At 36.7% G+C, this 15528-nt stretch overlaps 1 protein-coding gene across 2 annotated transcripts in view; it reads right to left on the bottom strand.

Annotated features, from left to right (window-relative positions):
- LOC104906201 (uncharacterized) overlaps window positions 1–9729 on the bottom strand; it is a 10654-nt gene extending 925 nt beyond the window's left edge. The window contains exons 1-5 of one of the 2 annotated variants that reach the window (XM_048638346.1): window positions 8160–8297; window positions 5878–8031; window positions 4321–4580; window positions 2046–2639; window positions 1–1515 (exon numbers count right to left, since the gene is read on the bottom strand). The exon at window positions 1–1515 is cut by the window's left edge and continues 925 nt beyond it. In XM_048638346.1, the coding sequence (XP_048494303.1) occupies window positions 1–1515; window positions 2046–2639; window positions 4321–4580; window positions 5878–8031; window positions 8160–8168 (4532 nt within the window). In that variant the 5' untranslated portion in view covers window positions 8169–8297. Of the gene's footprint in view, window positions 1516–2045; window positions 2640–4320; window positions 4581–5877 lie in introns of both variants that reach the window. The other variant, XM_010694926.4, reaches the window with a different exon arrangement.
- Window positions 9730–15528: the final 5799 nt, after the last annotated feature.

The following is a 15528-nucleotide window of genomic DNA, read 5'->3' as shown; positions in this document are numbered from 1 at the left end:
GAATCCTGTGGCTCACTGCCATCGTTCACATATGCGCTGATAAATTCAGCCTGTTCCAATAACCCAGATGCTACAACTGATTCTGCAGCGGCCTTGCGCAAGTTTACCTGCTGTGATGCATCACTATATTGCTTGATTAGACAAACATAATGTTTTATCCATTTGCATAAGATGGTGCATCTATTTAGCTCTTCCGTTTTCTTATTGCTTACAGGAAGAATGCACCTAAGAAAGCTTGCAAAGCGCTTTACGCACAATCCAAAGCAGCATATGAGTATTTCCACAGTTTTTGTATGTCTTGCAGAATCATGTATGGAAACCAATCTATTCCAAAATAGCAAAATTGACTCAAAATCCATCTCTCCAATATATATAGTGTTGCCGAGTATTTTATTACTTGCTCTTTGAAACTGCAACAGGTTCCAAGCAAAAATAATCCTAAGAATATAATAGGCACATTTATGGTTAGTTTCAAAGGACAAGAGTCTAATCAAAGTTGTTTGTAGATTAGCCTTAGCCCAGTGAGCAATTATTGCAACCTCACTGCCATCTTGATCATCACCCACTTCTATTGCAGCAGTTTTAACAAACTGGAGAAGCCACTTAAATGTTGTAAGACGTACTTCATATGAAGCATCTGACATGTAACAGGCAAGTTTCTCCTCAACACCATCAAATCCATTATTAGCTAGAGGTTTTGCCTTAACTATGTTGGCAGCAGACAACTGATTTGGCATTGGAATCACTTCTTCAGCATGTTCTTCATATAGATAGAGACAGTGTAAGTATGACATTACAGCTTGTTTCCGGAGTTCGATAGAAGTTGGATCATGGAATGATAATTCAGATTCTACACCCAAGCACTCGGAAGATAAATCTGAAAGTAAGCTGCATATGATATCATAATTATTGCCTGCCTGGCATGTTCCAGCAATTGTGAGCATGTCATTGAGTACCTTGAGGAAAGAAGCATTGAGAATGGGACACGGCAAAGATCTAGGACTTCCAATCCATGAACAATTATGAAGTATCTTGATCAAGTTGTTGAGAATAATTTCTTTCAACGAAAAGTCGGCAAGGTTTCTGCAATTGCCATCTAATAGGGCACTTAATTGTAAGAGTGTCCCATGAATAGCGTTAAAAGAGCTTGCACGATAAGTTTGAGTAGGTTCTGTTTGATTTACAGAATTGGGCAATCCAGAAGCAATATCAAGTAGAACCAGATGCAATTTCTCATTAGAAACCAGACCTGTCAGCGCTCTTGAAGCAAGTACGCGAATACGCATATTTCTTTGAGTTGAACACCTCTGAATAAATGGCATGAATAGGAAAGGATCCAAGCAATCTCCTGCTTCACTTGCAATTGGTGAAGGCTTAAGCCTCGATAGAAGGATCAGCACAGGGCACAAACTTGGGTGCACAATACTGGCCAGATTAGAATTTGACTGCCCAACTTGTAATAAATCGGTAGCAATTTTTAGTTCACTGAATATAAATGAATGCAATGACGGATACCTGAATAAAAGACTGATCCAGTTAGTCGATCCTCAGAAAAAAATGATGAACTAAAAACTTTATTCATAAGCAAATGTGCACTAAGATGTATAAACAACAGTGACAACTCTTAAATAGACATAAGAAAGACAACGAAAAAGATTTATAAGGCCAACCATGTACATTTGGAATTGCACTCTAAATACTCACAAAATAATTTTAATCTTCTTAGATCAGAGGCATAGAAATCTACTTCAATTACAAATCACACCTTCCATGACTATGTTTTTCCTTATATATTAATAATATAAGATAGTCAAAGTAGAGATTATGAATAGTGTCAAAAGTCAAAATGGCAGAGCTAAAAAAATGAAGGAAGTAGAAACAAAGCAAATGAGAAGGCATTAATGAAATCACACAAATAGAGAATGAACAAAGAAGGAACCAGCAGCTGAAATTCACATGAACAAACCCCCCAAGAGATCTACAAAGACGCCAAACATAATTCTGTGAACTTGCATAGTAATGCTGATATTAACACTGACTTTTACCTGTGAAAAAATTCTAAACTTGTAATAGCACGCCTTGCAGATTCTCGTTTATGTACGTTTAGAAATCCAACCATTCGACGAACCAAGGCTGTGTAAGCAAGGCATGCACTATTACGAATTTCCCAATGTGGAGAAGAGAATGAACGTATAGAGATTATCATGGCTTCAGCAGAGAAACCAGATGTATCAGTTGCTAGGTTGGCATCATTAAAAGCTGCTCTGAGAACATTAAAAGCATGCACAGTTGGTATAACACCTTCAACACGAATCTTCGCAGATGTTAAGTTTTCAATAATATCATCTGTTTGCATAGAGGCATCTTCTCCATCTGATATTGCAGTTCTTTCATTCCACGATGTATCACCTATAGTCGATTCAGCTTGGTCCAGCAATGATCCACCAGCGACTTCTATCAACCAGCGCAGTGCCCGTGGGAGCAGCTTTTTTGGTGCACCTTGTGGCTCTGAGAGAAAGAAGGCACTAAATGCAGCAGGTATACCTGCACTTCTTCTTAGCAAATCATCCACTGTTTGTCCCTTGGCCACTGTTCTTTCCATAAGCTGTTCCATCCAAGATTCTGTCAGCTGACAAAGCCTGCAGAAGCAGACATTGCTCAGAAGTAGATTAATCATGCACATAACTATTTCTTACACACCACAAAGAACTGTAATATAAGCTAACTAATTCAATGTTATGTTAAATGTTGTCTAATGTCGAGGCATTTTTTACAGGACTTGGTTAAACAGTCCTGATACCCTTCAAACCCCAACAAAAACGAGGATCCTACAAGGCTACACCTGCTCAGAAATTCAGACTAATATTAATACTAATCGCAAGACTAATATTAATCGCAATAAAACATAAAAAGGACTTGTAGAAAGCTATGGAGTGAGGAAAACGTTATTTTCTAATCGTGGTTCATTTGCTTAGGAGGAAATTAAGAATGTGGGTGTTTACTTGACTTCTAAGTTCAAGGGCAAGGACGGAGAATGGAGAAACGAGACATAGTTTTGTTGAAAGGGTTTTAGGTACCGGAAACTTTCGGAAGTAGATTCTACTCTCTCCGCAAGTGATGCAACGTTGTTGATTTTGCACTATTCGGATACTAACTTTGACCACATTTCAAAGCTAATACTCCCTCCGACCCTAAATAGAGTGCCCATTTCTCCAATGCACGTTTTGCATCGTTAATATCTTTAATTACATATTAGTAAAAATTATAAAAGTTTGATTTTCTTAATGTATGCAATGAGACGAATCAAACAAGACCCCACATGAATATGTTTTTTCTTATATATTGGAATTTTTTTTAGGGCTTTCTTTACCTTTGAATAGTGTCCAAAAAAGAAATAGGCACTCTATTTAGGGACGGAGGGAGTATATAAATACAAATGCTATCATGTAATATATTGTTGGATTAGTCTCAATCTCAAAATGTATTTTCGAACTATCAATTTTTTATAAGTTTTACTAATATTAACAGTCAAAATAGTGCATTGGCATATGTGAAAATCAACATGTTGCATATATTTATAAATGGAGGAAGTATTCAGTCTTCGACAATTTCATTCATCTTCATGCTTATAGTGAACCCTGATTAGATCTCCCTATCAAGGAAGCAATGGAACAAGGATGACATGTTGGTGGCAGGTACAGCTTTGACACCATGGTGTGAAAACAAGGCTGCATCGTATCGCATCGCCCATGTCGTATAGGTTTCCAAATCTACCAAACCGATACTACTCACATCGTAAGTGTAAAAAACCGTGTCTTGGGAGGGTCCAAGTGATATCTCATGGTTTAAGCCGATACTTGGAGGTACGACAACCGCATCATCCCCGTTCTCGCATCACCGTGACTGGAACCGCATTTTCAAACTATGTTTGACGCTCTCCATATATTGGGACAAAACTGAGAACTCACTAATATCTTTGCCAAGAATTAAGAAAGCAAGTGCAGCACCACTTCAAGGGTAAAACATGTATCACAGATGCTATTGTCATAATTCGTAAATCTAGTGCCACTTTCAACTCTATGTACACCAGGCACGTCCACACATACACACACAAGCAGAATCTTTCCCTTTTATTATAGGGGCTCTAAGAAGTAGTTAACTAATGACTTAGAGACAACCAATCAGAGCTAAGTGACATAGGGTAGCACATCTTTGCCATGAAATTTCTTGGTCTGAATTGCGGTAATAAAGACCACTTCAGAGCTCAGATCACCATGTAAAAAAACATAATTCAAATACAGAAGTTGCAAAGCAACAAACCTTGAATCATCAGAGCAGAGCAAACGGTTGCAAAGAGCAGTGAATCCGGCTCTGGTTTTATCGATAGCACCGTTATGTTTCATTTTGAGAAGAACTTCCAAAAAGTGGTTCCCAATGACCTCCAGTTGGTTCACGTCAAGAACTGCATCAGACATGGGCATCAACTGATCCATTGCCATACTCTCAGTTTCTTCACCAATGGAAGATGTGGCAATTGGCAAGGGAATTTTCCGTATGATCGTTCCAAGTAGAAGACTAATCTGAAAATGTAATTCAAGAGGAATATTTAAGGTTGAAAGATTGTAACACATGATGATGTCCACTGTTAAAACTTTATTAATCACACATCTGCTTCCCATTTTGCCTTTTCATGATCATCTCTAAAGTTGCACCACCACTCTTTCTCATCTACTTTCTAGTGCACATTGTGTACTTGTGTGAGCATGCATGCGAGTCTGTTTTATAGTGTAAAAGAGTTGATGAAGCAAGCTAGAGAAGAGAAGAGAAGAGAGGGAAAATCATAATTAAATCTCCTGCTACAGCCGACTTTAAGCAAATTTCAAAACATATCATGTCATTCTTGAATCTAAATATATATGTACAATCTGTAATCTAATTATATCTATAAAAAAGGCGAACTTCTAGAGAGCATATAGCACGCTACCAAAATATGCTGTCATAATTTCAAAATTGAATTTTGGAAAAGAGAGACTTTTTGGGAGATAAGAATACATATATAAAATATAAATTAGAATAATACTATAGTGCTTATTTCTCATTTTTTACGAGAATTAAGGTAAGTGGAACATGAATGTAAACAATTAATGTTGTGGGAAAAAAGCTGATTTTAGGAGAGAGAATGGTGGTTAAATGGGTGAAAGAGCTGTAAATATATGACTTATTTAACCCTTAGGTTCAATAAACAAAGAAAAAAACTATTTCCAAGGAGCAAATAAATGATGGTTGCATGGTCTTTTAGGCAAAATCAAGGGAAATTGTGGAATTAAAAAATAGAAACAAGAACAACATTTGGGGACACCCAAAATGGAATGCAAGCACTATATTATGGGACGGATGGAGTAATAAATAGCATTTGATTTACAGTAAATACTAGGGATAATGAAGTACAACATTGATTATAACTTTTAGATTAGACTTTGAAACATTATAATTTTTGTACCATTGGAAACAACTTGAAAATTACTTTGAACAAGATCCATTTCAGATATACTTAGATTTTACAATATAATTTCAACTGATGCATTTAAGTTCTTGAAATATTTGAACTACTAAATTATGGAATTTGATTGATCAACAAATTGTAACAGAATTTAATATGGGTACGATGCTCATTCTTTTAAAATAGAATTAAGATTTTGCAACTTGTCTACTACCACAATTATTTTAACATAATACTACAGATTAAATTTCGGATAAGAATACAATTACAATTAGCTTTGGCCTGTACTACACAGGACACAAAACTAGTACTAATGACGAGAGAATAATCCCATCCCACTTAAAAATCATATCTTCAAAAATGACGAGAATATATACCTCTTTCATCGCAAGCCAACATCCAACCATTACAATCTGCTCCGTTGGTCTAGCACTTTCCTCGCCCTTCAGATCTTTTGCCTCATGTCCAAGTTCAGATGAAGCTGTAACTAATTCAGCTGTATTATCCAAGAGAAAACTATCTTCTTCTATGTCATCCATGTCTTGAGGCAAAGACAAAGCATCAGCAGAAACCACCCAAAGTGCCAGTGATGTTATCCGCATCACCAGCTCCAGGAGCTTCCCTAATGCATCTCTCATCTCAGGAATGCTTGAAGTGAGTACATCAGAGTTCCAATCTAATTCCTCAAAAGTATATCTCAAAGTAAGCAAAACGCCATGAACAAAGCTATTCTTGCAGGCTTCCAATAGATCCTTGTCTCCTTCTTCCACAATAGCTTGCAACCAATCTATAAGTGAGTTAATATATGCAATAATCGGGAACCTGGATTTAGGAATTTGATATTCTCCATTTGAGAGACCAGACCCCGACTTATGGCAAGTAACATTGACTGAAGCTCCAACAATCCAGCCAAGCTCCAAGACATACTTGCGAAAAATAAGCCTCAAAGCCAAAGCCCCAGCATCGCTTTCTCTGACTCTTGGACTGCAAGCTAGCTTTTTAGCCCAAATTATTACTTCTTGCAGCTTCTGCTCATTTGAGATTCCAGGGAGAGGTGTGGGAAATGATAGTAGTATGCGGAAAGAACTCTCTCGCAGCCTATCCCAACTATCAACTATTGAGCCAACTAATAGCATTGTTGAATCAGGTCTAGTTAGTCCTTCGCTAAACAGATACAGATTTTCAATTGATAGAAAATCGCAATTTTCTTTCAATGGAGGTACTATTGACCACACATTAACCATTATCATAATTAGCTCCATTGCCATGACTTTTCTCTCATAAGGAGCAGAAGGATAACACGAGAAAAATAGAAAGCAACTTAACCATTTCATGAACTCGTACAGGCTGTCTGCTCGACTAACAATTAACTCATCACCACTTTTACACACAGAAGCTATATTATTCTTCCCCCAATCAGATGGTTGCCAGGTTCCCAGTTTGATTTGTCTCTCTAATGCTGTACGAACCCGCAAAAAGAACTTCTTGAATAAACTGGCCCACTTCATCTGGAAAGCTGTTGAGCAACATCTCATGTTCAGAGGCACTGATAATCTCATCAGATTGAGTTCTAAGTTGGAAGGAAGACTGGCTGTCTTAGGATTCAAGAAAAGTGATTCAGCTGCATCTACCCGAAGTGACTCATCTACATGAGTCAATGCCAAAGCAAGCCACTCAGCTGGAAGTTTCACCTCAATCCCCTTCATATAGATTAAAGCTTGTTCTTCCTCCATAGTGTCCTCTTCTAGTGGAATTGCAGTTTTATGACATGACTCAATATCCCCTTCAAATAGTGCAAGTGATCGAGATACTTTAAGCAGAGAGACCAAAACAGCCACTTTCTGCTCAATATCAAATGCAACATCCAAACAGCTCAATTCGGGAGAAACCAAACCAGTGTCAACTCCAACACCAATGGAAAGGAAGGAAAGCATAAGAAATATGCTGTCCACATCCACATCAAGTAAACTTGGCAAAGCATATGTGTTCAAATTTGACCGCAGCTTAGAGACTCCAGAAGCAAGTCCATATAGAAATGGAGGCAAACAATGACCTCGATATACCGCATACCCTCTTTCAATGCCATTACTATCCCAGCACTCATCTCGCAAGCACTCAAGGAAACACTTCAAAAATGATGTGACTGCAGAGCAGACATCATCATCAATGTATGCATGTACTACTTCATATAGGAGATTGGGACTCATGCTAAGGACAGTTTTGGCTCCCAGCCTCTTAGTGAGAGAAGCTAAAGGAACATACCTGCCTTTACATCGCGCACCAAGACAAAGAATATCAGATGTAATCTTCACTAGGAATGTATTCATATTTACATAACCATCCCCTCGATAGATACTGGCCTTAATGTCTAGGAAAAGATCAAAAATAAGATGAACTTGTTTCACAGTTTGGCTTAAGGGGTCTTCCAAATTATTCCATATAATTCTTAGTACACGAGCTCCTAAATCCTCTGGGATTGGATCAAATTCAGTTGTCAGATCAACAAGATCAGCCAAGATTGATGTTTTGATCTGTTGCAAACAGATTTGCAGCACCGTCAAAGCATGAAAATTGAAATGGCTATCACTCGGGTTCTCACAATACTTACAAAGCTCAGGCAATATACAATCATATAATATACTCTGCAAACATCTCTTACCATTTTCATCAGCGCCACTACAGTTGGATCCCTCTATTTCTACAACAAAACGAAAGTTGAGCACGTTTCTTGAAACTGCAGTTAGGACTCCTCTTATGAAGCAGAGTCTACTCAATGGAGAAAAAGTTCGCAGTGTCAAACACAAATCCCCATTATAAGGAATCTTACTTACAGCATTCTTGTATTCAATATCAGAATGACCTAGCAAAGAACATATTTTCCTTTCAAAAACACCTTCAAAAATGAGATAACCAAGCTCCTGAGGACTAAGCAACACCTGAAGTGCAGCGCTGAAACTCACACCAGCTGCCACAAAACAGTCCCTCGAAAAAGCAGATGATTGCAGTATACATAAAATGACTCCAATAATCATTTCTGAAAGACTAGAACTTTTAGGCAACATCTCATTCTGAGCACATCCCGCATTGGTAAACCTCGAGGGAAACCGCTGAAGTAAATAATACAAACAAGACAAAGCCTCTTGGCATTGCTCCATTACAAGGGGTGAAGGTCTTGCCTTCTCATTCGTCTCCGCAACCACATAATTTAACCCAGTAACAATATCTAAAGCAACCAACATACAACACTCCTCCACAGCATCCACTAAATACCCCAACTTCGGGGTGCTCATCATGGACAATGCCGCCCGTGACACACAAAATCGCTTCCCTTTGCCACATAACACACCAAACTCCTCACAAAGAACCCGAAAACACCCACCAATCAGAACCCAAAATTTCCGGTTCTTTGATAGAACCGACAACAAAGTCCTATGCAAAGGTAGTGAATTCTCAAGAAATAACAGTTCTAAGTACAATTTCGATGCTATCAAAACTAAGTTTTCATCATCAGTTCCTAACAACAAATCATTAAATGAAGTTGTCACCTTGTTCACATGATTAACTTGGGCATAGATGGAATTAAGAGAAGCAAGTAAAGTTAGTTCAGAGCATAATTTCTGAGACAAATCATGAGGATGTAACTGGGTTAAAGAATCAATGTAAGATTGTGGAAAAATGACAGCACTGTATGTATAACGATGGCGATGTTGCAAAGCTCGCCATTTTGCTGACATATTTGAATTGATAACAGTAAAATATAAATTGGGTATGCAACACTAACGGCTAAACAGAAAGAAAGAGAGAGAAATCGTCACCAAATAGTTGAAAAGCTCGCCATTCATTCTTGTAGTTATCAGTTGGCGAGGAATACTGGCAAAAACCCTAGAAAAGATGCAACATTTGGAGTTTAAACCCGACTACAACGTAGGGGGAAGCATTTTTTATATTTTAAATCTTTTCTTATTTTACTAGGGGAGAGAAGTGTGAGTAAACTAGTCTTACATGCACGCGTGCGATTATGTGTGATAATAAATAAAGTAAAAATAAAATTAATTGGGTAAAAAACTGTTTTTATATTTTTCTTTCTCAAAAAGCTAATGTTCAATTTAAATGTCTTACTTTTCCGCCTTTTCCATTCAAATGAAACAGTTAGTTACTTCTTTTCTTTTCTTCTTTTATTCCTTTTTTTTATTTTTTGGTGTCCCCCATGTCTTGCCTTATATAATAGAGATGAGTCAACACCTTTTTTGAGCAATTTTTTTATTCACATAATTTTTGATAGTATATTCAGCAAAAATACTTATATATTTAGGATGCGTTCTATTCAACTTATTGGCCCTGAACTTATTGGACCTTATCTGAACTGAACTTATTGAATCTGAACTGAACTTATTGAACCTGAACTGAACTTATTGGAACTTATTAAATCTGATTGGACCTGATTCAACTTATTGGAGCTGATTGGACCTGATTGAACCTGATTGGAACTTATTGGACTTTATTGGAACTTATTGACCTTATTGAAACTTATTAGACCTTACTGGCCCTGATTGAAACTTATTAGATCTTATTGGACCTGATTGAAACTTATTTGACCTTATTAGACAAAAAAAAAAATTGACTATTACTAATATAAATATTACCCCTAACGTAAATACTTCCCCTCAAAATTTATTATGAAGTAATAATTAATAAAACTCATCCTTTAAAAATTAATTATTATTAATTATCTCTTATGATAATTAATTTAACAAAAAAAATTTACTATTTATATATTTAACATGTTATCTCTAGTTATTTAAAGACGAATTGTAATATATTGTAATTATAATTATTATTATTGTTAACCTTAATTATTTGACCATGATTATAATATTATTTAATAGCAATATGAATAATCAAATAATAGACAATAATACAAGTTAATACTATACATTGTGGTACTTTAATAAAAAATTCTAATAATAACATAATCAGCTAATAGTAATATGAATAATAAAATAATAGACATATACAAATAAATAATAAGATAATAGACATAATACAAATAAATAATAAAATAAGAGACACTAATACAAGTATAATACTATATAATCATTGTAGTACTTTAATTAAAATTCTAATAATAACATAATCAGCTAATAGTGATATGAAATTATGAATAACAAAATAATGGACAATAAAATACAAATGTTCATTAAACATTGACTATTTGGACCTTATTGGACCTGAAACTTTTCAGGTCCAATAAGTTCAGATAAGTTCAGATAAGTTGCAATAAGGTCTAATAAGGGCAATAAGTTCCAATAAGGTTTAATAAGGTCCAATAAGTTCTAATCAGGTGCAATAAGTTCCAATCAGGTTTAATAAGGTCCAATAAGTTCCAATCAGGTCTAATAAGGTCCAATAAGTTCCAATCAGGTCTAATAAGGTCCAATAAGTTCCAATAAGGTCCAAATAGTCAATGTTTAATAAACATTTGTATTATTGTCCATTATTTTGTTATTCATAATTTCATATCACTATTAGCTGATTATGTTATTAATAGAACGGTTATTTCACCAAATACCCCCGACAAATCGCGAAATTCACAATATACCCTCAATGTTTCAGAAATGCACCACATACCCCAGACTATTCAAAAACGTGCACCAGATACCCTTTTTCCAACTGTCGTTAACTCACCGTTAGCATTATTTACAATTTTGCCATCATTAAACCCTAACCCTAAAATCTAACTCTAATCTATAACCCTAATCCTTAACCCTAACCCTAACCCTAACCCACCTCCTACCATCCACTCCAGCCCCACCTCCTCCCTACCAACCCTCCCTCCCCTCTAACCAGTGCAGACCCACCCCCCCTCCTTGCCACCGTCGCCGCCACCCATCCTTTCCCCTCTAACCCAGCGCAGCCCCCACCCCTCCCCTGCCACCGTAGCCCCTCTCTCATCCTCATCTTTATTTCGAATTCAAAGGGGAATCGAATTTCCGGCAGCGGTTGGGGGGGAGGGGGGGAATCGAATTTCCGGCACCAGTTGGAGGGGGGGACTCGCGAATTTCCGGCACCAGTTGGAGGGGGGGACTCGAATTCCGGCAGCAGTCGGAGGGGGAGAGGGACACGCGAATTTCCGGCACCAGTTCGGGAGGGGACTCGAATTCCGGCAGCAGTTGGAGGGGGAGGGGGACATGCGAATTTCCGGCATCAGTTGGGGGGGGGACTCGAATTCCGGCAGCAGTTGGAGGGGGAGGGGACACACGATTTTCGGCACCAGTTTGAGGGGGGGGACTCGAATTCCGGCAGCAGTTGGAGGGGGAGGGGAACACGCGAAATTCCGGCAGCAGTTGGAGGGGGAGAGGGACCGGTGAAGGGGGGCCGGTGGAGGAGAGGGGGAGGGGGAGCGCGCTGCGGCGGTGGGGAGGGGGGCGGTGCTGTGGCGGTGGGCCGGGGGGGGAGGGGTGGGGGGCTGGGGTGGGGTGAGGAGGGGGTGGGGGCTGCCAAGGGGTTAGGGTTAGGGTAAGGAGAAGGGTTTAAGGTTAGGGTTAGATTAGAATTAGGATTAGGGTTAGATTAGAATTAGGGTTAGGGTTTAATGATGGCAAAATTGTAAATAATGCTAACGGTGAGTTAACGGCAGTTACACAAAGGGTATCTGGTGCACGTTTTCGAATAGTCAGGGGTATATGGTGCATTTCTGAAACATTGAGGGTATATTGTGAATTTCGCGATTTGTCGGGGGTATTTGGTGAAAAAACCGTTAATAGAATTTTAATTAGTTCACAATGATTCATTATATACTTGTATTAGTTTTATTATTTATTATTTATTTGTATTATGCTATTATTTTATTATTTATTTATATTATTTATTATTTTATATTCATTTTACTATTAGCTGATTATGTTATTATTAGAATTTTTTATTAAAGTACACAATGTATATTATTATACTTGTATTATTGTTTATTATTTGAATATTCATATTGCTATTAAATAATATTATAATCATGGTCAAATAATTAAGGTTAATAATAATAATAATTATAATTACAATATTTTGCAATAATAATTATAATTACATTATTGTATTATTTATTTGTATTATGTCTATTATTTTATTATTTATTTGTATTATGTCTATTATTTTATTATTCATATAATTTTTGCTTTTCTACTAGTGTTTTATAAAATCAAAACAAGACTATTAGATATATTAGTGGTGAAAGTTATGTATAGGCAAATATATAAATAGTAATTTTTTTGTTAAATTAATTATCTGAGAGATAATTAATAATCATTATTTTTTAAAGGACGAATTATAATAATTATTACTCCATAAAAAATTTTGAGGGGTAGTATTTACGTTAGTGGTAATATTTATGTTATTAATGATCATTTTTTTGTCTAATAATGTCAAATAAGTTTCAATCAGGTTTAATAAGTTTTAATCAGGTCCAATAAGGTCTAATAAGTTTCAATCAGGGCCAATAAGGTCTAATAAGTTCAAATAAGGTGAATAAGTTCCAATAAGGTCCAATAAGTTCCAATCAGGTTCAATCAGGTCCAATAAGTTGAATCAGGTCCAATCAGGTTCGTTTAATAAGTTCCAATAAGTTCAATTCAGGTTCAATAAGTTCAGTTCAGATAAGGTCCAATAAGTTCAGGGCCAATAAGTTGAATAGAACGCATCCTTAGTGTAAAGAGTAGTATCGTTTATTTATGACAAAGAAAATAGCATATGGAGATCCAACAAATAATCTGATTATAAGTATATTATCACAATAATGTTTTTCTTCTAATATACTTGAACCAAATGTGAGTCCTTCTAAGCTTTTTTTGGCTCATAAATAGTGCCCCTTGTGTTAGAAGCTTTTGGATTCTCAAAACACTAGTAGAATAAATGCTATTTGCTGCGGTTAAAAAGTGCCCTATTGCTGCGGTTTTGGGCGCGCAACAATTAAGGGGGCAGCAATAGGTATTAATTATATTGCTGCGGTTTAAAACCGCAGCAATATCCACAAATATTGCTGCGGTTTTTGGGCCAAACCGCAGCAATATTTTTACGTTTTATATATTTAACAGAGAATATTGCTGCGGTTTTGGGCCAAAACCGCAGCAATAGGTCTTGGTAACCAAATTTTTTTTTTTTTTTTGCATTTTTCAATCAAATTTGAATTAAAATCAGGCAATTAATTCATCCACTATTACCTAATTCACAGAAGAAAGATGAAATGACATCTTATAATCAACAACAAAGTTGACGAAAAGAAAGAATATGAAATAACTAAAAAAATCTAAATCTAGTGAAATCACCAGAAAATTAAACAAAACAGAAATAAAAGACGAATTACAAAAAAATTAAAAAAAAATACAGATCTGGCTAGTTACAACAAATCATGGCTTCAACAAAGGTTCTAACTTCTAAGAAAGGTTCTAAATGTACAAAAAAATAATGGCTCTAAGAAAGGTTCTAAATGTACAAAAAAATTAGCAAAGGTTCAACAAGAATATGAACTAAGAAAGGTTCTAAAGGCAGCTTCAACAAAGGATAATACTTATACAGTGATATTGACATATTGTTAAATGTACAAAAAAATAAGATCTGGCGAAAATAAAAATTACACGAAAAAAAATTTAATAGCTCGAATGAACCAGATCTGAAAAATCGTGGCTCGCGTCTCAACCTTGACGAACGACGAAGAAGAGGAGAGAGGTCAGATCTGGGCGACGGAGAGATGACCACCACTGAGCGACGGAGACATGTCGTCGTTCGTCATTTTTTAAATTGACAAATCGAACTGTTTCTGGCGTATCGTTTGTCAAATCGGCCGACTACAACCTTAATTCTCAGCTGTTTCGTCATCCATCATCCATCACTCTATAATCGAACCTTCAGCGATGAAGACCCGAGAACCTTCAGCGAACCTTCAAATCGTTTGTCAAATCGAACCATTTTCTGGCGAACCTTCAGCGATGAAGACCCGAAAACACCAACAACGACGCCGAAGACCCGACAACACCAACAACGGCGCCGAAGTCCTTCGAATTCCTTGAAATTCAAGAACGAAAATTCATGAGGAGAAGATGAGAGAGATTGAGGAGAGAGAAGAAAGAGAGGAGAGAGAGTGAGGAGCGTAATTTTTTAAAAATTGATGAGGAGGAAATGAAAGGGAGAGAGAGAGGAGAGAGAGTTTTAGAAAAAACGGCTGCGGCTGGGAGGACTTGTTAAAAGGAAGAAGAAATAAACCCTAATTGGGCCGCACTTTTTTTTTTAAAAGCAGACAATATTGCTGCGGTTTTGGGCGGGAAACCGCAGCAATATATTTTAAAAATATTTTTTACTATATTGCTGCGGTTTTCCGCCCAAAACTGCAACAATATTAGTCTCTCCAGGCCCCACATATTTTTCAAAATGTATCCGTTGAACAATATTGCTGCGGTTTTGGGCGGGAACCGCAGCAATATTATTATTTTCTATTTTTTCTTTTTGCGTGTAATATTGCTGCGTATAGGTAAAACCGCAGCAATATCACCGCAGCAAATAGCATTTATTCTACTAGTGAAATTTGCTAAACATGCATTACATGGGTCCATGAATGAAGCCTAACATGAAGCTACAACAACATGAGAGAAATAACAAGACGGCGTGAAGCATGGAGAAGGCCCGAGTTCAGTTTGGGAGTGGGTTTTGGTATTATTTGCTTTTGTTGTTTTAAATATGTGTTTGTAATAAAGCCTGGAGATTACCCTTTAAGTAAACTCTTTGGCTAGCTGTAGGCGTGATTTTTATTTCGCCTATGCGGCGTGAGCGCGTATTTGACTACCTCATTGTTGAGCTTTTATTAAAATATGTTTTAAGTTGTCAACAAGTCTTTAGAGGAAGACTCATAAATGTAATTATATATATATATATATATATATATATATATATATATATATATATATATATATAGGAAATTGTAGGGGCATCTTAGGGACTTATTCAATGTAGATTTCACCGTCTTTAGTCCGTAGATGGTCAATGAACCA

The sequence above is a fragment of the Beta vulgaris genome, chromosome 2 (genome assembly GCF_026745355.1).
Source record: "Beta vulgaris subsp. vulgaris cultivar EL10 chromosome 2, EL10.2, whole genome shotgun sequence".
NCBI classification, from domain to species: Eukaryota; Viridiplantae; Streptophyta; class Magnoliopsida; order Caryophyllales; family Amaranthaceae; genus Beta; species Beta vulgaris.
This window is presented reverse-complemented; position numbering and strand designations above follow the sequence as displayed.